General features: G+C 38.3%; 1 protein-coding gene across 2 annotated transcripts in view; it reads left to right on the top strand.

The window, feature by feature from the left end:
* LONP2 (lon peptidase 2, peroxisomal) overlaps positions 1–24,815 on the top strand; it is a 124,988-nt gene that overhangs the window by 32,100 nt on the left and 68,073 nt on the right. For both annotated transcript variants that reach the window (XM_054452502.2, XM_054452503.2), the window contains exons 8-10: positions 1,279–1,420; positions 19,988–20,138; positions 23,607–23,733. In XM_054452502.2, coding sequence (XP_054308477.1) covers positions 1,279–1,420; positions 19,988–20,138; positions 23,607–23,733 — 420 coding nt within the window. The remainder of the gene's footprint in view (positions 1–1,278; positions 1,421–19,987; positions 20,139–23,606; positions 23,734–24,815) is intronic.

Here is a 24,815-nt window from a genome sequence, read left to right on the forward strand (position 1 = left end):
AATCAGAGTAATGGCAAATCTGTAAGTTCTCTAGAAAAATAATTGGAAAGAATTTATTAATTCTGAGTCTTGTCTTTTCTGTATCTGATTCTGAAATCTTGAATGTGCTAATTCCTTATATTAACAGGACAATGTTTATTGCCTTTGCTTCCCTGTGCCTTGGTCACCTTTCCCGGATGAAAGGCATTCCCATGATATTTTTAAGGCTTGCTTGTCTTTTCAAAGGTCACTCTGTTTATTCTGTCCTGCTTTATACCAGTCATGTGGCAGAAATCAGACTTGCTCTGTGAATCGACTTTGTGCAGATCATGAGGTAACTGCGGCTGTTCCACTTATCATTGATCATTTTCTTCTCGGCAGTCAGGCTTTTATGCCTTTTCAGAGACAGCATTTGCTTTGCGCAACATAGACAGCAAAGTTATAATTAAAATTAGTAAATTGCTGCTTTAAGTTTTGCTGGCTTTGTAAAAAAGACACTTTTTTTGGTTTGATAAACATGTGTTTTTGTTTCATGCCACACTCTACATCTGTCATAATTATGTGGGTGATTCTTGTCCAAATACGATAAAGCAGGCTCTCACATTTTAATGTTCAACAAAATACCTGGCTGGCTGAATGTGGTTATTGCCAATTAGTGCATATGGGATGAATACAGTTTTGTTCAAAAGGACAGAATAATGGAATTCTGATATAAATACTGTTGACCCCAGATCCTCATACTATAATTAATAGATTATTTCCTCTGAAAATAAAAGAGATTGGAGTTTTTCTTTTTTGTTGTTGTTTTTGGTCTGCATTCTGAGTGGCTGTTTGAACTGATTTTAATTTCCTTCATGAAGATGATGACGTTTTAGCTGGCCCTGGGGCAGCCATTTCAGTGTGCATAAAGGTGGTTGCGTTGGGTCGGGGGATGCTCAGAAAAATCATGGAAAGCATGGGAATTCATAGGGTACTTTGGACATTTTGGAATCTTGAAGAGTAAGAACCGTAATTGGTGACTTCAGTGTCGTGTTTCTTCATTTCACCAAATGGCAAAATGTGATACAGTTCTTCCAATATCATGGGCAACTTGTAGCCAGAATTAAGTAGAAGATAAGATTAGAATTGAATATAATAACTTTCGATTTATCATAGTGCCTTTTAAATGCATAGTACCTCTTTGCTATATTATAGTGATAGCTAAATGATCTTTTCACATTCCTAAGTTTTGATTTCTGAATGGCGTCGCTCCTGCCTCCTGACATCTCACACTGTGAATGTGCTACTTGCTTTCTCTAGGCGCACCTATGTTGGCAGCATGCCTGGTCGCATCATCAACGGCTTGAAGACTGTGGGAGTGAACAACCCAGTGTTCCTATTAGATGAGGTTGACAAACTGGGAAAAAGTCTACAGGGTGATCCAGCAGCAGCTCTGCTTGAGGTAAGATTTGGAAAATTCCCTGTCTGCCTTCATACTGGAAGAGTATGGAGGAGGGTTGATAATCATATTCAAGTGATATACACAGTGATGTAGCTTTAGTTATGGGAAAAACAGTTTGATACCGGCTGAGGTCTGAGCAATTTGGCACTTAAAATGTTTTTGAGATTTCTTTCACTAAGTCCCCTCTTTTTTTATTTTCCTTTTCTATTTTAATCAAATAGTTTAACAAAATTTTGTGCACACTTATTATCTAGAGACCAACAATTCTACACAGTTATGGCAAAAAAACAGCAAGCAAGTCTCCTTCTCCCTGGGGTCCCCCATGCCTTCTTCTGCACTTTGACCTCTTTAGCTTTTAGTTGATTAACCCTATTTTCAAAATAGCATGGCTATCTTGCACTTCCTGATTTTTTTTTTTTTTTTTTTTAGTTTTTGTCATTTTCTATAGATGTCCCCCAACAGGAGGTGAAGATTTTACCTTTTTTCTTCCCTTGTCCCCGCTGTATCATTTTAATACCCTAGATCTCGCAATAAGAATTTTTTTCTTGTTTTTGTTACATCCATATTAGTATTTACATTATTATGATTATGTAAATGCTTTTCACAGCAGGAGCCACATGGTAAACTATGATCACTTTTTCTGTTCCTATTTTTGTTTTTCTCTACTTTTTAACAATATTTTCAGAGTTAGCTGTCTTGTTTCTTTTGTTTACTTTTTCACCAATTGTCTAATTCTGTCAAGACATTCAGACACTTTAGGTGTTCTATCCATTTTATCTTCTTAAGCATCCAGTCTGAACTGGTTGTTTTTGACATCCGGTTTTATGGCTGCCTTCCTAGGTTCTCCCTTCACCTCTCACCATGTTGGATTTCCTGTCTCCTGTATTCCATTTCTTGCTCTTTCTTGGTCCATTCCCTCATTTTTGTAGTGTTAACTTCCTGATAGTTTCCTGAGAAAGCTTGCATGAGTGGTAAATGTTTTAGACTTTGCATATCTGAAAATGTCTTTATGTTTCCCTCATACTTGATTAGTAATTTGAGTATAGAATTCTGGTTGGAAATAATTTTTCTACAGAATTGTACTTTGCCTCCATTTTACTTCACTTTCCCATTTCCAATGTTGCTGTTGGTAAAACTGATTCCATTCAGTTCCTATCCTTTCAGACCTGCTTTACCCTGAAAACTTTCAGGTTCTTCCCTTTATCCTGGGATTCTGAAATTTCATAATAATCTGCCTTGGCATGGGTTTCTTTTCATGCATTTTTGCTCATTCTTTCTTTGAATTCTTCCTATTCTTTGGTTCTAAAATTTTTTCTTAAATTCTTTTATTGATGACTTTTCCCCTTTATTTTTTGGAACTCCCATGACTTGGACATTACATTTCTGACTTATCTTTTCTCTCCTATTAGTCTCCACTTTTATGTTTTGCTCTACTTTCTGTGCAGACTTTCTCAGACTTATCTTTTAAAAACCCTCTGAATTTATTATTTCAAAAACTTTCTCTGCATGTTCTTTTATAGTGTCCTGTTCTTGTTACATAGTTGTAATATATCTTATCTCCATGAGAAAGATACTTATAGATATATTTTAAAATTTTACTTCTCTGACCACTTGGTATATTAAAAAGAAAAAGAAAAAAATTACTTCTCTTTAAGCTGCTTTTATCTGTTTATTATATATTTCTTTTAGTCTCTGTCTTTTATATTAGAGTCTTTCATTAGATATCTGGACATTTTTGTTTGTGTGTTTATATTTAATAGTAAGGAACAAAAAGGCTGATTGGAGGCTATGAGCATAGGAGTGGGGCTTATCAACAGTGAGTTCCACAATAGAGTCACCTGGCTGGGCTGTTTGGTTGAGGAATCTTCTACTCAATAGCTTTAAGTCTTCCTTCTTAGGATGGTCAGATTCCTCAGAGAAGACTCTTCCTGTCTCTTGCCTTGAGAATGAAGGCTTGGTTGCCATCATTCTGGGAACCAAGCAGGGGAAGAATGATTGGGGTCGGGGGTATCACTGCATTCAGCATCCGTATATATGCATTCACCTGAGCTCTTGTTTTCAGCGTAGTATATGTTCTTCTCAGCTGTGCCCAGGGTTCCCTGTGCAGAGAACCGCTGTTTTATGTTCTTAAGAAAATAAACTTCCAGTGTTTTGCTGGGGTGGGGGAGGGGATCTGGGATCTGACTCCTTCCTAAATTTATTTCAGCCAGTCCTCCTTATTTTAGCACATCAGCCCCTCCTCCCTTTTACCCTTGCTTAAAATATTATTAATGCAAATTGATTTGTAAAATTGAGGAAAACTTACTTTGTGAAAGTTTTTATTTTTTTCTTGTTTATTTCTGTGCTTGGAACTCCCTCGTGCTTCCTGTTTTTTTTTTCTGTTTTTGTGATCTTAGAACAGGATGGCCTGGGACATGTGTCTTATTAAGCAGGAGACCATACGTTCTGGTTTGCCTGGCACATTCCCAGTTTATGCCTAATATTAATTGCACTCTTTTTTAGTCTTGGAAGTGGGTTTTGTTTGGACGATAAAAAAGTACAGTTACCTTACTTAAAAGCCCTGGTATTTGGAGGTAAGAGTTTGATTTGGTTCAGTTTTGCTATTTTTTGTTGTAAGATCATTACCTTCTGGCTCCATAACTGGTTTACTCTGGTTCATTTTACTATGAAGAGTAAAATAGTGAACATTATTTAAGATTTTAGTAGTTTCTTATATAAGATCTTTAGACTTTCAGTTTAATTTATATTGGGACATTTTTTCAGGTTATCTGACAGATTCTCCCATTAGATACTTATAGTTATCCTGTTGAAAAGAATTTTAGAGTACTCCCCTGACACTTAAATTTTTTCAACAACTGTTTTGAAGCAAGTTCACCAAAGACAGCTTTACAAGTAATAGTAATGATTAAGTCCCCTGTTTATTTGTTCAGTTGATAAACAATATGTTTTAGGTCTTCACCGAAACATAACCTAAACCTAAACATTCACCTAAACATTAAAATCAAACTTTGTAATGATTCAATAATATTTGTTAAATTGATCTTTGATAACAAGCAGCTAGCATAATGATACTTTCTTGTCTGATGTAGACCTTGGTACTAACTTTTTTGGCAGTCGATTTATTAGCATTCAAAAAAAGGTATGAAAACCTCAAATGATATCTCAGAGTAAATGCCCTCTGGGCCCACATACTAATTACTGTAGTTTAGTTATGAATAGCATCGGTTCCTTACAGACTATAAATGCTATAAAATGAAGCAAGGCATACATATGGAGGAACTGAGTATCTTGGTACCTAACAGCCTCTTCCTCCCTGCTTGCCCAAGTCCTGGGTAGAAACCTCAGACCTCACAGATTGTTGAAACAGTTAAATAACAATACATATTAAAGCATTCTATAAATGGTAAAGTACTCTACAGATGTTAATTTAATATCCACTGATATTTCTTCTGTGTCCATTTTGAAAGCCATTTGTTGTTTCCATTGCCAGTAGGTTCACTTAAATTTAAAAAAAGAACAAACTCAATTACACAACACTTTACATTTGAAGTGAATATTCCTGAGAGTTTGGAGACCCAAGTATAGTTTTATTATCTTTCTACATAGAAAACCTACTTTTAAAAAACGATATCTAGATATTATTTGTAAAATGTATAAGATTATTTTATGTTTAAGCTAATTTATATTATTAAGGTAATATAGGCCAGATGTGAAGAATGTAATAGTAGATGTAAATATACACTAGAGTGCTTACTCTGAATAAAGAATAAACTTTTTCTGCTGTATATTCTTCTTTTTATTTATGAAGGATATGCCCGTTTCCTTGATCTACCATGTAATTGTTGCTTATGTAAAACAGAATGTATTTCAAGTTATTACTTAATATTGTCCAAAAAAGGAGAATTCAAAATTTAGATACTCTCTTTTGAAAATTTATTGGAAGACTATAAAAATAGGTCCAGCTACTTAATTAATAAATGGTGGTAGGCAGTAGAATTTGGGCAAGTCTATAACTGAGTAGCACTAAAATATTAGATATAAGGAAAGTAAGGGCTTGTATGTAATTAATAGACTTGAAAGAAAATTACAGAATTATTTTCTTACCAGATATATGTTATATTTATAACTGGCACATGTCCAGACTTTATTGTTAAATATGAATGCATATCTCAAATACATTTTTGTGTGAATGGGCAAATAAAATGCATGGATACAATAATTAATTGTCTTTATAGGCAATAATATTTACAGTTCGAAAAACATATATTCCCCAAAATAGAGAAGTCATTAGTCTAGATATAGTAAACTTGCTTTAAAACTGAACTTCTTACTTAATTAGAATTAGATCCAGTTAGTAATTAGACCAATAGTATATTTACTACTTAGATACAGTAGACATGATCTTTTGATTTGAGCTATACAATTATTGTCAAAGAATGTCAGAAGAGAGGGACTTAGACATCATCTAATCCAGCTTCATCCTCTTAAGGATAAAAAGCTTAAGGCCTAAGATATTATTTTAATTTTTTTATTTCGCTGCATGCTATATTAATGATACAATTTCCAAAAATCGAATGGAGTAAAAAAAATACCTTAAATAAGGCATACTTTTTTTTATTGTGTTGTGCTTCATTGTACTTCACAGACTGTGTTTTTTAACAAATTAAATGTTTATGGCAGGCCAGGCGCAGTGGCTCACGCCTGTAATCCTAGCACTTTGGGAGGCTGAGGCGGGTGGATTGCCTGAGCTCAGGAGTTCAAGACCAGCCTGGCTAACATGGCGAAACCCTGTCTCTACTAAAAACACAAAAAAATTAGCTGGGCGTGGTGGTGCATGCCTTGTAATCCCAGCCACTCAGGAGGCTGAGGCATGAGAATCGCTTGAACCCGGGAGGCAGAGGTTGCGGTGAGCCGAGATCGCACCATTGCACTCCAGCCTGGGCGACAGAGCAAGACTCTGTCTCAAAAAAAAAAAAAAAAAAAAGAAAGTGTTTATGGCAACCCTGTGTCAAGCAAGTCTGTTGGCACCATTTTTCCAACATCTTACTTCATGTCTGTATGTCACATTTTGGTAGTTATTGCAATACTTTTAACTTTTTCATTATTATATCTATTATGATGATCTGTTATCAGTGATCTTTGGTATTGCTATTGTAATTGTTTTGGGGCACCACAAACTGCACCCATATAAGACAGCAAACTTAATCAATAAATGTTGAGTATGTACTAACTGCTCAACTGGCCAGGCATTCCCCTTTCTCTCTCCCTCTCCTCTGGCTCCTATTCCCTGAGACACAGCAATATTGAAATTAGGCCAAGTAATAGCCCTACAGTGGCTTCTAAGTGTTGAAGTGAAAGGAAGAGTCACACATCTCTCATTGTAAATCGAAAGCTAAAAATAATTCAGCTTAGTTGAGGAAGGCATGTTGAAAGCTAGGCCTCTTGTGCCAGATAGCCAAGTTGTGAGTTCAGAGGAAAAATTCTCAAAGGAAGTTAGAAATGCTATTCCAGTGAACACACCAATGATAAGAAAGTGGAACGGCCTTATTGCTGATATGAAGAAAGTTTTAGTGGTCTGGATAAAAGATCAAGCCAACTACAACATTCCCTTAAGCCAAAGCCTAGTCCAGAGCAAGGCCCTAAGGCTCTTCAGTTCTGTGAAAGCTGAGAGAGGTGACAAAGCTGCAGAAGAAAAATTTGAAGCTAACAGAAGTTGGTTCATGAGATTTAAGGAAAGACGCCATTTCTACAACATAAAGTGCAAAGGGAAGCAGCAAGTACTGATGTATTGTAGAAGCTGCATCATGTTATCTATCCAGAACATCTAGTTAACATTGATAAAGGTGGCTACACTAAAAAACAGATTTTCTATGTAGATGAAACAGCCTTATCTTGTATTGGAAGAAGTGTCATTTAGGACTTTCATGGCTAGAGAAGTCAGTACCTGGCTTCAAAGCTTCAAAGGGCAGGCTAACTCTCTTGTTAGGGGCTAATGCAGCTGGTTACTTTAAGATGAAGCCAGTGCTCATTGACCATTCTGAAAACCCTAAGGCCCTTAAGAATGATGCAAAATCTACTCTGCCTTTGTTCTGTAAATGGAACAACAAAGCCTAGGTGACAATGCATCTGTTTATAGCATGGTTTTACTGAATACTTTAAGCCCACTGTTGGAACTTACTGTTCAAAAAAAAAAGATTCTTTTGAAAATACTGCTGCTCATTGTCAATGCTTCTGGTCACCCAAGAGCTGCGATGGAGATGTACAAGGAGATTAATACTGTTTTCATGCCTTATAAAACAACATCCATTCTGCAGCCCATGGATCAAGGAGTTATTTTAACTTTCAAGTCTTATTATTTAAGAAACACATTTTTTAAGGCTGTTGCTCCCATAGATTATGATTCGTCCCATGCATCAGTGTGAAGTACATTGAAAACCCCTAGAAAAGATTCACCATTCTAGATGCCATTAAGAACATTCATGATTCACTGGAGGAGGTCAAAATATCAACGTGAACAGGAGTTCAGGAAGAGTTGATTCCAGCCCTCACGGATGACTTCGAGGGGTTCAAACTTCAGTGGAGGAAGTTACCACACATGTGGTAGAAACAGCAAGAGAACTAGAATTAGAACCCAAAGATGTGACTGAAATACTTCAATCTCATGATAAAACTTGAACAGATGAGGAGTTGCTTCTTACAGATGAGCAAAGAAAGTGGGTTTCTTGAAATGGAATCTAATCCTGGTGAGGATGCTATGAACCTTGTTGAAATGACAACCTTGATGTTGTGAACCTTGTTGAAATTCTAAATGATTTAGAATATTATGTAAACATAGTTGATAAAGGCAGCAACAGGGTTTGAAAGGATTGACTTCAATTTTGAAAGAAATTCTGCTGTGGGCAAAATGCTATCAAATAGCAATGCAGGCTATAAGAAATTCTTTCATGAAAGGAAGAGTCAATAGATGAAGCAAATTTTACTGTTGCCTTATTTTAAGAAATTGCCACAGCCACCCTAACTTTCAGCAGCCACCACCTGATCAGTCATCAACCATCAATATTGAGACAAGACACTCCACCAGCAAAATGGCAACAACTAACACTGAAGGTTAGCATTTTATAGCAAGAAAGTATTTGTTAATTAAGGCATGTACATTGTTTTTTAGACATAATGCTATTGCACACTTAATAGACTATAGTATATTATGTAAACATAACTCTTATATGCACTGGGAAACAAAAAAAACATACATGTGACTCACTGTTGCAAAATTTGCTTTATTGCAGTGGTCTGGAATTGAACCCACAGTGTCTCTGAGGTATGCCTGTATTGATTAGGGGCTGCAAATTTTAGCAAATAGGCAAATTTGCAAATATGGAATAATAAGGATCAACTGTAATTACTGCTTTTTGCCATTATCTTTTAAAACAGATAAGAAAAAGTTACGTCAACAATATATTTACACTGCCTTTTATGTTTGCCATGTAATCAGTTCTGCCAGTGCTCTCTATTTCTTTGTGTGGATACTGTCTAGTGTCCTTTAACTTCACTCTTTTGTGTTTCTTGTCTCATCTCCTGGTGACATATTCTCAGTTTTTGTTTTTCTGGGAATGTCTTAATTTCTCCTTCATTTTTGAAGTAATTTTGTTGGTATAGAATTTGGGTTGACAGTTGTTTGCTTTCAGCCCTTTCATATATCCTCTCAGCACTTTCTGGTCTCTGGTTTCTGCTGTGAAGCCAGCTGTTAAGCTTGTGGCAGATCTCTTATGCCTAATGAGAGCAGCATTTTTCTCTCATAGTTTTCAGGATTCTCTCTTTGTCTTTCATTTCTGACAGATTGACTGTGTTTATGTGTGATCCTCTGAGTTTACTTAGTTCTTTTTGAGCTTCTTGGATGTGTAGGTAAATGTTTTTCATCAAATTTGAGAAGTATGTGGCCAGTATTTCTTCAACTATTCTTTATGCCCCTTTCTTTTTCCTCTCCTTCTGAAACTCGTATTATGGTGTGTTGGTAATCTTTGTGGAGTCCCGTAGGTCTCTAAAGTGCTGTTCACTTTTTTTAAAGCCTTTTTTCTTTCTATTCTTCAGACAGGATCATCTCAGTTGACCTGTCTTCAAGTTCGTTGATTCTTTCTTCTGCCAGCTGAAATTGTCGTTCAGCCCCTCTAGTGAATTTTTCATTCAAATTACTGTAGTTTTCAACTCGAAAATTTCTATTTTAAAATTTTTATTATTTATCTTTGTTTATATTCTCTATTTGTCAAGACATCATTCTCATACTTTCCTGTAATTCTTTAGACAGGATTTCCTTTAGTTTTTTTAAATGTTAGTAAATATATATAACAGAAAAAGTGCCATTTTTACCACTTTTATGTGTACAGTTCAGTAATGTTAAAGCACATTCGCATTGTTGTGCAGCCAATCTCCAGAACTTTTTCATCTTGTTAAAGTGAAGGTGTATACTCATTACACAGCAATTCCCTGTTTCTTTCTCCCTCCCTCAGTCCCTGGCAGCTACCATTCTCTTTTCTGTTTCTATGAGTGACTACTCTATATACCTCATATAAGTGCATCATACGGTACTTATCTTTTTATAATTGACTGACTTCACTTAGTTTCCTCAAAGTTCATCCAGATTGGGGCATTAGTTTTTTAAGCATATTTATAATAGCTGATTTGTAATCTTTTTTTTTTGAGATGGAGCCTCGCTGTGTTGCCCAGGCTGGAGTGCAGTGGCGGGATCTTGGCTCACTGCAAGCTCCGCCTCCCGGGTTCACACCATTCTCCCACCTCAGCCTCCCAAGTAGCTGGGACTACAGGTGCCTGCCACCAGGTCTGGCTAATTTTTTGTATTTTTAGTAGAGACGGGGTTTCACCATGTTAGTCAGGATTGTCTCGATCTCCTGACCTTGTGATCTGCCCGCCTTGGCCTCCCAAAGTACTGGGATTACAGTCATGAGCCACCATGCCTGGCCGCTGATTTGTAATCTTTATCTAATCAACATGTCTTCCTTAGAGATGGTTTCCATTGACTTCTCTTTTTCTTTTTTGAGACAGGGTCTCACTCTGTCACCCAGACTGGAGTGCAGTGGCGCACTCATGGCTCATGGCAGCCTCGACCTTACCCAGCCTCAAGTGACCCACCCACCTCAGCCTCCCGAGTAGCTGGGACTACAGGCACACACCAGCATGCCTGGCTAATTTTTTTGTAGGGACAGGGTTTCGCCATGTTGCCCAGGCTGGTCTCGAGCTCCTGAGCTCAAGCAATTTGCTCACCTTGGCCTCCCAGAGTACTGGGATTACAGGCATGAGCCACTGAACCCAGCTGACTTCTCTTTTTTTTTTTCATTCTTTAGGGCCATACTTTTGTATTTCTTTGTGTGTGTCTCATAATTTTTTTTGTTGAAACTGAATATTTAGAGTGTTATATTTATATTAAATATAGTCAGATATATAATTGAATAATATAACCTTAAGGGTTTTTTGTTTGTGCTGTTGTTGTTGCTGTTTGTTTAGTGACTTTCTGGTTTCATTCTGTAAAGTCTGTTTTATTCATTAATGTGTGACCACTGAAGTTGCTCAGTTTGTTTAGTGGTCAGCTAGTGACCGGACAGAGATTTCTTTAAGTACCTGGACAGTAGCTCTCCCACTCCTTGCCCAAGGGGCTCTTATGTGTGTATTGAAGTGGGCCTTTCACACTTTGGCAGATGGTTTACAACTGTGCCTTAGCCTTCACTTCCTGCTTTTGCAGAGCCTCAGTGTCTGCCAAAGATGAGCTGCTAGGGCCTTCTCAGATCTTTCCTGGACATACTTAGAGCCTGCATATTCACATGAAATTTTGGATTCTCAGGCATATGTCAAGGCTTTTCAAAGCCCCCATGAATATCTCATTTCCCAGTTTTTCCATTTAAGTTTTTTGGTCAGCCTCTTGTTAGTCCCAACTAGTTTCATTGCCTCAGGCAGCTGCAGTGCTAAACAGTTGCCACTGGTTGTTTTTGGCACATGTCCTAAGGATAAAACTGTTCTCACAGAGTGTTCTCTGAGTTAAGTCAAATAAGGATATGGAGCTCTTCTAAGGAACTGCCAGAGTCAAACAGGGGCAGTTCTCTGGGGGTGGGGCTTTTGAAGGATTGTAATCCTTTTCTACCCCCTAACAGGATTGCTAGGCTACTGATTTTCACAGCTACTGGGGTTATGAGGCTGTTGATTTTGCTACCATGAACTTGAGAGAAAGGGATGAGTGTAAAGCAAGTTAAAATATCACAAAGCTCGTTCTGTTTACTGAGATTCAGCTGTTTTTCTTGAATAAGCACTCCCCAAGTTGTTGCAAGTTAATATGTTAGCATTCTGAAAAAGTTGATTTTGACAATTTTTGCTAGTGCTCTCATTGCTTTTCTGGAGGAGCAGATTTTCAGAGTTTCTTACTCTACCATTCTATAATAGAAGTGCTTCCTCCCTCATTTCATTTTGATTCTGTGCTTGAATGATTTCACTGCATGCTTCTGATACTTGTATTTTGGTTTATCACTTGTTCAGATGAAATATATCTTCAGGTTACTTCGTTCAAAGATTTGTGTGTGAATTGTATTTTGAATCCCTTTTATATTTGAGAAGGCTTCTTTGTTGTCTGCACCAGTAGTAATATATATGTAAATAAAATAAGAATGTCTTAGTCTTCTTTTTTTTTGAGATGGAGTCTCGCCCTGTCACCCAGGCTGGAGTGCAGTGGTGCAATCTTGGCTCACTGCAACCTCTGCCTCCCAGGTTCAAGCGATTCTCCTGCCTCAGTCTCCCGAATAGCTGAGATTACAGGCACGTGCCACCACGCCTAGCTAATTTTTTGTATCTTTAGTCGAGATGGGCTTTCACCATGTTGGCCAGGCTGGTCTCGAACTCCTGACCTCGTGATCCATCCGCCTCGGCCTCCCAAAGTGCTGGTATTACAGACGTGAGCCACCGCACCTGGTCAGAATGTATTAGAATGTATTTCTTAAGACTGCCATAACAAAATACCACGGACTGGGTAGCTTTGAAGACCAAACAGAAATTTATTTCCTCATGGTTTTGGAGGCTAGAAGTCCAAGATCAAGGTGTGTGTAGGTTTGGTTTCTCCTAAGGCCTCTCTCCTTGGCTTACAGACAGCCGACTTGTGGCTGTGTCCTCGGGAGACCTTCTGTGTGCATGCATCCCTGGGGTCTCCTCCTTCCTCTTATAAGGGTACCAGTTGTATTAGACTAGGGGCCCACTCTTACCTTCATTTAAACTTAATTACCTTCTTAAACACCGTGTCTTCAAATGCAGTCTTCACCCTGACTGCCTTTGAGACAGAGCGGAGGGGGTTAGGGATTCTGTCAATTTTGAGGGGGCACAATTCAGTCCATAACAAAGGATATATATAGTAGATACATAATATATGTGTACCAGTGTGCTCATATCATGTACTTTATGTAAAACGAAATCAGTTTTAAAAGGTGATTATATTTTCAATGAAAGCACTGTGTTCTAATTAGATAATTGTTTTTACTTCATAATATGTCTATCCTAGCTTATTATATAAATAAAAGTGTCAACTCTGTTATTTTCTAGGGGTTCATACCTTTGCCTATACCCTTTTTAATGATATTTTGCAGGAATCTTTTTAAACCACTCCACCCATTTGTAATATTAGGCTCTGTGAACCCAGAAAATTTGAGACAGGTCTCAGTTAATTTAGGAAGTTTATTTGGCCAAGGTTGAGGACGCGTGCCCATGACACAACCTCAGGAGGTCCTGACGACACGTGCCCAAGGTGGTCAGAGCACAGCTTGATTTTATACATTTTAGGGAAACATGAGACGTCAATCAGCATATGTTTGACATGAACTTGGTTTGGTCTGGAAAGGCAGGACAGCTCTCTGGAGAGGGCTTCCAGGTGACAGGTAGATAAGTGACAAACCCTTGTGTTCTTTTGAGTTTCTGATTAGCCTTTCCAAAGGGGGCAATCAGGTTTACCTCAGTGAGCAGAGGGGTGACTTTGAATAGAATGGGAGGCAGGTTTGCCCTAAGCAGTTCCCAGCTTGACTTTTCCCTCTAGTCTAGTGATTTTGGGGGCCAAATATATTTTCTTTTCACAGCACACATGGACAGCAATGTGCTGTAATTATAGTTAAGGCAGATAAGTGAGGGCACCACAGGCAGCCTTCGACGTTATGGAACTTCTTCCAAGTGAAGACATCAATTCCATTTTGGATATTAAATATTTACAAGCTATTTTTTTTTCTGGTATTTATAAATAAAAAAAAAATACAAATACTAATATTTTCTACTTGCACTTTGGTGGGTCATTTTCCACTTTTGTGACCACTGGTCTAAATAGATAGACAGATGTCTTCACAAATGGGTAGTAGGTTCACAGGTGTTCATTTTGTTGTTATGCATCATATCTTATATATATTACATATATTTGATGTATTCAAGATTGTAAAATATTTTAAACTAGTGATAATTTTGCTTGAAAATTCTATAGGTGTTATTTTAATGACATTCTCATTTTTATTGCACAGGAGGAGGAATCTAAATCTTTTCAATCTATAGTGTCAGGGTCTTCTAGAATATTTTCGTTTCTTTAATTATTCCCTATTTTAATTTACTGAGACCTCTTCTTTAGTTATATTAACCAGTTATGAATTGTATCTCTTAATTTTTCCTGTATTTATCCCCTACATGTCTCTAAAGCCCTTTTTCTTCTATGTCCTGAACATTTTTCTCAAGTTTGTCTTTATCACAGATTTAATTTCCATAGTTGAGGATATAGAGGAAAAGTAAACTCAGTTTCTCCTACTGCACTCTCACAACACAGAACACCTCTGACCAAATGCATGGGTTTTTTCTCCATATGCCAAGCAAGCAGTTCTTCAGCAGCCGACCACAGCTGGGTGTCCTCTAATTCAATTCTGACGATGTGTATCAGATCCTACGGGTTGAGCACTGAGTCCCACAAGACTGCCTCCCCCTTCAGATGTCAGTTGTGAGTTGGCTTCCAGAACGTGTGACCAACCAGTTATAAATTGGAGTTCCCACAAGCCCCTCCTCAGGTTTGCTTAATTTGCTAGAGTAGCTCACAGAACTCAGGGAAACAATTTACTTGCATTTACTGGTTTATCAAAAGAATATTTTAAAGAATACAAACAAACAGCACAGGAGCTTCCATCCCAGTGGAGTCAGGGTCTACCAGCCTTTTTGCACCTGGCTGTGCTCATATTCACCTTCCTGGAAGCTTCCTGACCTCAGTCCTTTCTGGTTTTTAATGGAGGCCTTGTCACATAGGCCTGATTGATTAAATCATTGGCCATTGGTGATCAACTCAACTCTTAGCCCTTCTCCCCTCCACAGAGATTGGGCTGGGGAACTGACAAGTCCTCAGCCCTCTAATCATGCCTTGGTCTTTCCTGTGACCAGCCCCCATCCTGAAGCTGTGGAGGGACTGCCAGCCACCAGTCAATTACTAACATATAAAATGATACTTATCACTTTGGTGATTCCAAGGATTTTAGGAGTTGCATGTCAGGAAACAAAGAGATGAAGGCCAAATATATATTTTACAGTATCATAATAGTATTAATTGTGTGTGGCTTTCAGAGCTGATTTTAGTTGTTATTTTATCTTTATTTTCTGTTGTGGAAAATTTCAACCATAGCAAAAGCAGAGAAGATAGTATAATGAATTCTGTGGACTCATCACCCAGCTTTAATATCTTGTTTCATCTATTGCTTCCCATTCTCCCCTACCCAACCTCTGATTATTTTGAAGCAGATTCCAGACATCATCATCTTTTCATAAATGTTTCAGTAGCTATCGACAAAAGATATACACTTTTAAAAAGCATAATCATACTATATCACACCTAAAGATGACAGTTACCTAGTCATGTGTAATGAACTCTATGTAATCTATTCCTGGATTGCCTACAGACATCTGTAGTTCTTCTCTTGTCAGAAATTATTATTGAAGAACAATTCTCAGTGTACATTCCTCCCACAGTTCATCCCATTGTGACTTCACATTCCTAGGAATAATGCGTCATATCATAGCTATTTCCATTCCCAGTCATACTTTGTAGGTAGGAATTACAGTCCTAGGATTGATACAGAAAATCTTTTAGTTGGGGAGAATAAAGGAGAAACAGCCCTAATTATTTTTGAAAGTGGCCCTGGATGTGGGCAGTAGAATCCCTGCTCTGAAGTTAGGGTAAGAAGACAAGGTTTGATAGCTACAAAGCTCTTAATTGTAATTTTCGTCCTTCCATGGACTCATCAGTTTGCCTTGGAGCTTCATCTGAGTAGTGATTACCAGAAATTATTTTCTGCCAGAATATTGATCAGTATTTCTGATGCTGTTTAAATTCTATATGTCTTTTTATGCTTTTGAAAACCAGAAAGTATCTAAGACAGGTCTCAACCAGTTTAGAAGTTTATTTTGGCAATGTTCTCCAGAGATGATTTTGAGGGCTTCAGTATTTAAAGGGGAATGGGCAGATATTGGGGAAAGAGGAAGAAATTTTAAAAGGTATGAGTAGACAAGAGACAAATGGTTGCATTCTTTGGAGTCTTTGATCAGCCATTCACCTGTGAGAGGGAAACAGAAGAATAGTCACTGATGCATTCATCTAGCTTAGTGAATCTGCATTTCTGCATAAGATAAGATAAACATAGTGCACAGGAAGCCATCAGATACGCATTTGTCTCAGGTGAGCAGAGGGATGACTGAGTTCTGTCCTTTGTCCTGTATGTGTAAAGAATAAGCTATCAATTTGCATGGTTGGGATGAAATTCAACAGAACTGTTACAGGTTAAAGATCTTGGGGCCCACAAGGAATTTCTAAGCGGGGGGATTATGAGGGAGGTATATAGCTTTTTTGGTCTTTGTAGCTATCTTATTTGGAAACAAAATGGGAGGCAGGTTTGTGTGACGCAGTTCCCAGCTTGTCTCTTCCCTTTTGCTTAGTGATTTGGGGGTCCTGAGATTTACTTTCCTTTCACACTCTCCTGTGTAAAAGAGGAAGGCAGGCAAATTGGGCACAAATTTAGCCTAAGTCTGCCTCCTTACATATTAATATTTTAAGTTTGGCCTAAAGGTTTCCCCTTACAAAGTAAACTGCAGCCTAACTAGATGTGTAAACACACTATTCTTAACCAATCACAGATTTTCAGCAAGTCACAGGAAGTCAGCTGTTAACAAACTGTTTAAATAAAGCAAACACCAAGCTGTAAGCAATCCCGCTGTTTCTGTACACTCTTTGTTTTCTGCATGTCACTTTCCTTTTTCTGTCCATAAATATTATCAAACCATACGCCAGAGTTTCTCTGAACCTATTCTGGTTCTGGGAGCTGCCCAATTTGAGACTCGTTCTTTGCTCAATTAAACTTAAATTTAATTTATCTAGAGTTTTTCTTTTAACAGGCATCACTAACTTTTCTTCTTATAATCTAGGTATTCTGTCACACTGTTTTTAAAACCTCCTTCATAATTCAGAAACATTGCTTTATTAATTTTCCTACTTTTTAAAAACTCTAGTGTCTTAAAATTTTAAGAGAAAAAAATTACTTGTTCAGGTCTGACAGCCATTTCTAAAACATATCCAGCATTTATCAATTACATATGATTAGAGCCATTAAAGAATAGATTTTTTTTCCGGCCGGGCGCAGTGGCTCATGCCTGTAATCCCAGCACTTTGGGAGGCCGAGGCGGGCAGATCACGAGGTCAGGAGATCGAGACCATCCTGGCTAACACGGTGAAACCCCGTCTTTACTAAAAATACAAAAAAGTAGCCGGGCGCAGTGGCGGCCACCTGTAGTTCCAGCTACTCAGGAGGCTGAGGCAGGAGAATGGCGTGAGCCCGGGAGGCGGAGCTTGCAGTGAGCTGAGATCATGCCACTGCACTCCAGGGCGAAAGAACGAGACTCCGTCTGAAAAAAAAAAAGAATAGATTTTTTTCCTTAGCTAGTGTTAAAAAATTACTCATGATGCTTATTAAAGGTGGTAAGGATTACTTTATTCAAGGTGGGAGACTAGGTGTAAGAAACACTGCAATGGGGTTTTGCAGTGACGAGAGAGTGAATGGGGAATCAGTAGAGGGAAACATTCTAAGAGGAAACATTGGGGTTACGAGGGATTCTCACTAGAAGGACACAACAGAACTCTTGCTGAAGGGGGGCCAGGGTGAAAAGATACTGGGTTAGAAGTGAGAACAGATACGTATGGGTATGGGTCATTTTTGCTAACCTGACTTAGCAGGATTCTTGCTCAAATTGGATTTTACAAAGACAGAGGGAAGGCCGACATTGGCCTAGTTGAGCAGAGGACTCAGAGGAGCCTGACTCAAGTTTGCGTCAAAAGAAGAGCGTTTTTGTCACTAGATAATAGTTTTAACTATTTTCCATACATAAACATTTTCCATACCTAAACAGTTTGTTTGTTCATTTGTTTGTTTGTTTGTTTGAGTTGGATTTTCGCTCTGTCACCCAAGCTGGAGTGCAGTGGCGTGATCTCAGCCCACGGCAACTTCTGCCTCCAAAGTTCAAGCAATTCTCATGCCTCAGCCTCCCGAGTAGCTGGAGCTACAGGCACGTGCCACCATACCAGGCTAATTTTTGTATTTTTTTTTTTTTTAGTAGAGACAGAGTTTCACCATGTTGGCTAGGCTGGTCTCAAACGCCTGACCTCAACTGATCTGCCTGCCTCGGCCTCCCAAAGTGCTGGGATTACAGGTGTGAGCCACCATGCCCGGCCTGTAAACGGTTTTTAGATAATTAGTAGATAGTAAGACCACTCTTAACCAATTCAATACTGAACATGATTAGTTTTCCTTGATTACTTGAAAGTACTTGTTTTTTAATGATATTAAACATTATTAAGTCTTCTGAAAATGTGAAATTAGAGCTTTCTGGGAATTCTAGATAAAGAGAGTTTCCAGTAATAATTAATGTTTAACAAAATTCAAAATTATGTATGAGGCCTAGAATTAAGACTAGCTTGGGGCTGGGCGTGGTAGCTCATGTCTGTAATCCCTGCACTTTGGGAGGCCAAGGCAGGTGGATTGCTTGAGGCCAGGAGTTTGAGACCAATCTGTCCAATATGGTGAAACCCCATCTCTACTAAAATTGCAAAAATTAGCCAGGTGTGGTGGTACGCACCTGTAATCCCAGCTACTCAGGAGGCAAAGATTGCAGTGAGCTGAGACCATGCCACTGCACCTCAACCTTGGTGACAAAATGAAACTCTGTCTCAAACAAAACAAAACAAAACAAAACAAAAAACTAACTTTGGATACTTTGAAAATAAGTAAAACTTCAGAAAGAATCAGAAGGTAGGAAAAACTGCTTATATAGTTAAATTGTGGTTGGTGAGTATATTAGTCATTTTATTGCATTTTTGAATAGGTATGGCAACCCTATTTATAGTAATTGGGCGTAAGTGAGAGTGTTAATATGTTTAAGGTTTGGAACATGTAGAAGCTGTTGGTGCCTTATTAAAGTTCTGCACCAGCCCCTTAGCAAGAAGTGCCTGTGACTTGAAGCTCTTTAATGTACAGTTGCACATTTTAAGAATCCAAGTTGACTGATAAATTATCTGATGTATCTAATTCAAATATTTTTAAGAGCTATTGCTGGGTGCAGTGGCTCATGCTTGTAATCCCAGTACTTTGGGAGGCCAAGGCAGGCAGATCACTTGAAGTCAAGAATTCGAGACCAGCCTGGCCAACATGGTGAAACCCCATCTCTACTAAAAATACAAAAGTTAGCCAGGCATGGTGGCGCACACCTGTAGTCCCAGCTACTCAGGAGGCTGAGGCAGGAGAATCACTGGAACCCAGGAGGCGGAGGTTGCAGTGAGCTGAGATTGTGCCACTGCACTCCAGCCTGGGCAACAGAGTAAGACTCTGTCTCAAAGAAAAAGAGTTATTGATGTTTTGCTTATTATAAGCAGCAATGTTTTGTAGTAAGCCATTTTTAAATAGTGAATTTTTTGCTGTATCAGAATATAGTAGTATAGTAATTTTTACTCTTATTTAACTCATAGCAAAGGTTACTCTTATTTGGAATTCTCCTTTCAGTTAAATAATTTATACCAGACTTTCTGAAAATGTTTGAGGAGGATTATATGGGTTCTTATTTACCGGTTATTTGAGAATTTCAAAATACTTTACACATTTGCTTTATATTCCCATAGCAGTTTAGATAGGGTGTGTTACCAAGATGGAAACTGGTTCTGCAGGACTGGTAACTTATGATGGCCAAACAATGAGTCATTAATAAATAGATTTTTGAACAAAGCTTGAAAGTGTAATTTCTGCTGCTTTGTGCTATTACATTTTCAGAAATTTTGACACTGAACGTATTTTATTTTTTAAAAAGTATGTAGAATGTAGAGAATGCAAATAATAATGCTCAGATGTTAGTTTTATCTGTTTCTTAAACTATTCTGAGCAGAAATACCAACCTTGCGAGTACATCATGTGTGTTTTCACTTATATACAGCCTTCTGTTGGCACTACTAAAGTTTTTAAAATGTTTTTTGTTCTCCCCTAGGTGTTGGATCCTGAACAAAACCATAACTTCACAGATCATTATCTAAATGTGGCCTTTGACCTTTCTCAAGTTCTTTTTATAGCTACCGCCAACACCACTGCTACCATTCCAGCTGCCTTGTTGGACAGAATGGAGATCATTCAGGTTCCAGGTACCTGGCTCTTAAATGAAATCATTATGATACATCTTGACTTTCTGACCATAACTTTAAAATTAGTTATGCTATGGAGTTTTGACTAAAAGAAGTTCATTTGCCAACATACAATCTTCAGAAGTTCTGAGGAATGTATATAAATCAGTTTCTATGTAGCTTCAAAGTCTGGAAGAGCAAAACAGCAAACGTTGACAACAATTTCAGATTTAATTTAGCATGAAAGAATGATAATTTTATGACAAATAAGACATTCCTCTTTAATATAATTTCTAAAATTGCAGGCCGTGTGTGGTGGCTCACACCTGTAATCCCAGCACTTTGGGAGGCTGAGGTGGGTGGATCACTTGAGATCAGGAATTTGAGACCAGCCTGGCCAACGTGGTAAAACACCGTCTCAATAAAAATACAAAAATTAGCCTGGCATGGTGGTGGGCGCCTGTAGTCCCAACTACTCGGGAGGCTGAGGCAGGAGAATCCCTTGAACCTGGGAGGAGGAGGTTGCAGTGAGCCTCACACCACTGCACTCCAGCCTGGGTGACAGAGTGAAACTCCATCTCAAAAAAAAAAAAAAAAAAGGAGTAATTGAACTTTCTCATAAAATCTGGCCTCACTTTTATATTAAAATGTATGCTGCTTTTAAATTCCTCTTGAATCTATCAAATAGTTAAATTTTTTAAATGTCTTCTCCGTCACTGGAGCGTGCAAAATGTATTCCTTCAGTTACTAACACTAGATAAATTATAGCATTTTCACCTTATTTTAATTGCTCAGAATTGTTTTTCCCTGGAAGAGATCAAATATCACTGAGTTTGTTTTTTTTTTAACGTAGAGTAGAATCTAAATGTCTTTATTTAATTATTTAGACACAGAGTCTAGCTTGTTGCCCAGGCTGGAGTGCAGTGGCACAATCTCGGCTCACTGCAACCTCCGCCTCCGAAGTTCAAGTGAGTCTCGTGTGTCAGCCTCCCAAGTAGCTGGGATTACAGGCACTCGTGACCACGCCCAGGTAATTTTTGTATTTTTAGTAGAGACAGGATTTCGCCATGTTGGCCAGGCTGGCCTCAAACTCCTGGCCTCAAGTGATCTGCCTGCCTTGGCCTCCAAAAGTATAAGGATTACAGACATGAGCCACCATGTCCAGCCTAAATGTCTTTTATTTTTTCTTTTTTTGAGATGGAGTCTCACTCTGTCACCCAGGCTGGAATGCAGTGGCACAATCTTGGCTCACTGCAACCTCTGCCTCCTAGTTCAAGCGATTCTCGTGCCTAAGCCTCCTGAGTAGCTGGGACTACAGGTGTGCACCATCACACCTGGCTAATTTTTGCATTTTTAGTAGGGATAGGGTTTCGCCATATTGGCCAGGCTGGTCTTGAACTCCTGACCTTCGGTGATTCACTCACCTCAGCCTCCCAAAGTGCTGGGATTACAGGCGTGAACCGCCACACTCAGCCCTAAATGTCTTTAGTTTCTAAATGTAATCTAAATGTATTTTTCATATTAATCTGAAATATATTTTTACTACTAAGTGAATTATAATTGGATTTCTGTTTTTTTGTGTGTTTTTTTGAGATGGAGTCTCACTGTGTCACCAGGCTGGAGTGCAGTGGCGTGATCTCAGCTCACTGCAACCTCTATGTCCCAGGTTCAAACAATTCTCTTGCCTCAGCCTCCCAAGTAGCTGGGACTACAGGCGTGCACCACCACGCCCAGCTAATTTTTGTATTTTTAGTAGAGACGGGGTTTCACCATGTTGGCCAGGATGGTCTCGATGTCTTGATCTTGTGATCCACCCACCTTGGCCTCCCAATATAATTGGATTTCTTAATTATCTGTGAGCATTGCAGGTTCCTGTATTTAGTTTTAAAATATGGCAGAGTAAAAAGTTAGTTGTGTGTATTTAAAGTCTAAAGTAAATAAGTAATGAATTCCCTGGAAACTCCAAGTTACGGCAGAAAATCCATTAGATACACTAAAGTAAAGTGAAAGAATCAGGACAGCTGCTGCAGAGGGGAGCATATGATGCCACCTTCTTCCTTTGGCAGATTTAGCTGTCTGATCTTCTAACTTTCCTGGTGTTTACTAACCTCTTTCTATTCAAAAGGTGCCTTATCAATTCATATTTTTAATTTTTGCTTGTTAAATGGAAAGGGACATTAGTTGGAATTTTGTCTTACAGGATTTAGAGACAAAGGAAATCTATATTTATTCAGGCTATTAAATAAGAACATTATGTCTTCTAAATAAAATACATATACACATATATAAATATATATGCACACATATATAAATATATATACACACATATATATATACCATCATGTGGAGGAAAAAACCTTTTATATGGACATCTTAGGTTTTCTTTTGCTGCTACAATTTATTTTTAAAGTCATAGTTCTGGAAACAGTATCTTTAGAGCCCTTCCCTTGGAACCCACTGCTTATTTAATTGAGGGGTGTGTGTGTGTGTGTGTGTTTCAAGTATAGATCAAATTAGGCTAAAAAGATGCATTTATTCTTCTATTTGAAATTTCAGAGGATTTGAGGATAAAGCGATAATTGTCTCTAAGATTTGAGGTGTTTTCCTCTTTGGGAGATATATCATTTAATCAGAAGACTTTCAAGCACTGTGCTTAGTAAATGCTTGTTTTGTTTGTGAAAACGTTGGAAATTTTAACAATTATTGATTTAGATCAAATTTCTTTTTCTTTTTTTTTTTTGGAGGCAGTCTCTGTTGCCCAGGCTGGAGTGCAGTGGCGCAGTCTCAGCTCATTGCAACCTCCACCTCCCCAGCTGAAGCAATTCTCGTGCCTCAGCCTCCAGAGTAACCAGGACTACAGACATGCGCAACCATGCTCAGCTAATTTTTTGTATTTTTAGTAGAGACAGGGTTTCGCCATGTTGCCCAGGCTTGTCTCAAACTCCTAAGCTCAAGTGATCCGCCCGCCTCAGCCTCCCAAAGTGCTAGGATTACAGGTGTGAGCCAACGTGCCTGGCCAGAATAAATTTCTTTATTGTAATTATAGTCTCATTTGAAATAATACTTAAATTTGTTCTAAATCTAAGATCCATTTAATCTACACTTGATTCATTAAAAAAGCATGACACTGGCTGGGAGCAGTGACTCATGCCTGTAATCTCAGCACTTTGGGAGGCTGAGGCTGGTGGATCACTTGAGGCCAGGAGTTTGAGACCAGCCTGGCCAACATGGCAAAGCCCTGTCTCTACTGAAAATACAAAAATCAGCCAGCATGGTTGTGCAAGCCTGTAATCCCAGCTACTCGGGAGGGTGAGGCAGGAGAATCGCTTGAACCTGAGAGGTGGAGGTTGTAGTGCGCCGAGATCACGCCACTGCACTCCAGCCTGGGCGACAGAGCGAGACTCTGTCTCTGGAAAAAAAAAAAAAAAAAAAGCATGGCATTATGGGAGCCATGTAAATAATTACTTAACAAGATCTCTTCTTTTCCAGGGTATACACAGGAGGAGAAGATAGAGATTGCCCATAGGCACTTGATCCCCAAGCAGCTGGAACAACATGGGCTGACTCCACAGCAGATTCAGATACCCCAGGTCACCACTCTTGACATCATCACCAGGTTAGTTAGCCATCCTGAGGCTTCATTAACTCCAGGCAAGTTTTGAGTATTTACTGAGTTAACCAAACTTAGGACATAGAGTATCAATATTTGAGTTTTTCATCTTTTGAGATAAGCCACAGTCTCCTGAAAAGGAGATTATTTTATTGGCATCCCATAGCATCCATTTCTCTTTCTTCAACAACTTCCAGCAAGTGTTATCATAACTATTGATTTACACCATTCTCTATACTAGACAGAGAAACCATTTGGAATATTGTTATAGCTAAAGCTGAAATTTATGCTTTGCCACAGTAGCAATATAAGGGGTTAATTTGATCATTTAAAAACCAAATACATGGCAAATATAGAGACACTTTTTATGCCCAGGATCTTGAAAGTTGTTGAATTCTCTTAAGAGATGATATGCTACTTTCAGATAATCTGATTTAAGTTACTCAGTTTTCTTTTCTTCTCTTTGGCTGAGAGATTTTTAAAATCCTTAGAATTTTGATCTTCAGAATTAACACTGAAACAATAGAGAAGGTGCCTTCCCAAGTTTACTACCAAATGCTTAAGCCTGTAGCAAGCAGTGTGTAAATTATCTGAATAGAGTATTGCTTAGTCTAATTTACAGATTCCCTGTTTGAATGGAAAATATACTCTGTTGAGAATTTATATCCACCACAGCCTCTTACAGTTTTCCTAGCTCAATATTACAGATCCATTGCATCATCCAGCAAGTCATGTCAGGCTGCCAAGCTCTCCTCATGTGGCTCTTTTCTAGTAACTACTGTTTTTAAGAGACGTGAAGTATCTCTATTTTGAACTTTGACTTAGAGTTTGGCCAGACTGTCTTTTGATCTATGCCTTCTTATGGATCTATTTAGATTTATATACAAAACAGTAAGACTAAGTCTTACCTGGGGGTTCCTTTTCTTAATTTGTCTTGTGATTTATGGTGTGGATAATGCCAGGAGAAATAAATTAAGTGACTTATATATCTGAGTCTTCCAACAATATCATTATTCCGGATAACACCCATGATGCCTTTGGGTAACTTTCAATAAGTCATTTAACATTTTTGATAGCTTCCCCATCTG

Source organism: Pongo pygmaeus, chromosome 18, assembly GCF_028885625.2.
Source record: "Pongo pygmaeus isolate AG05252 chromosome 18, NHGRI_mPonPyg2-v2.0_pri, whole genome shotgun sequence".
In the NCBI taxonomy this organism is placed as follows: Eukaryota; Metazoa; Chordata; class Mammalia; order Primates; family Hominidae; genus Pongo; species Pongo pygmaeus.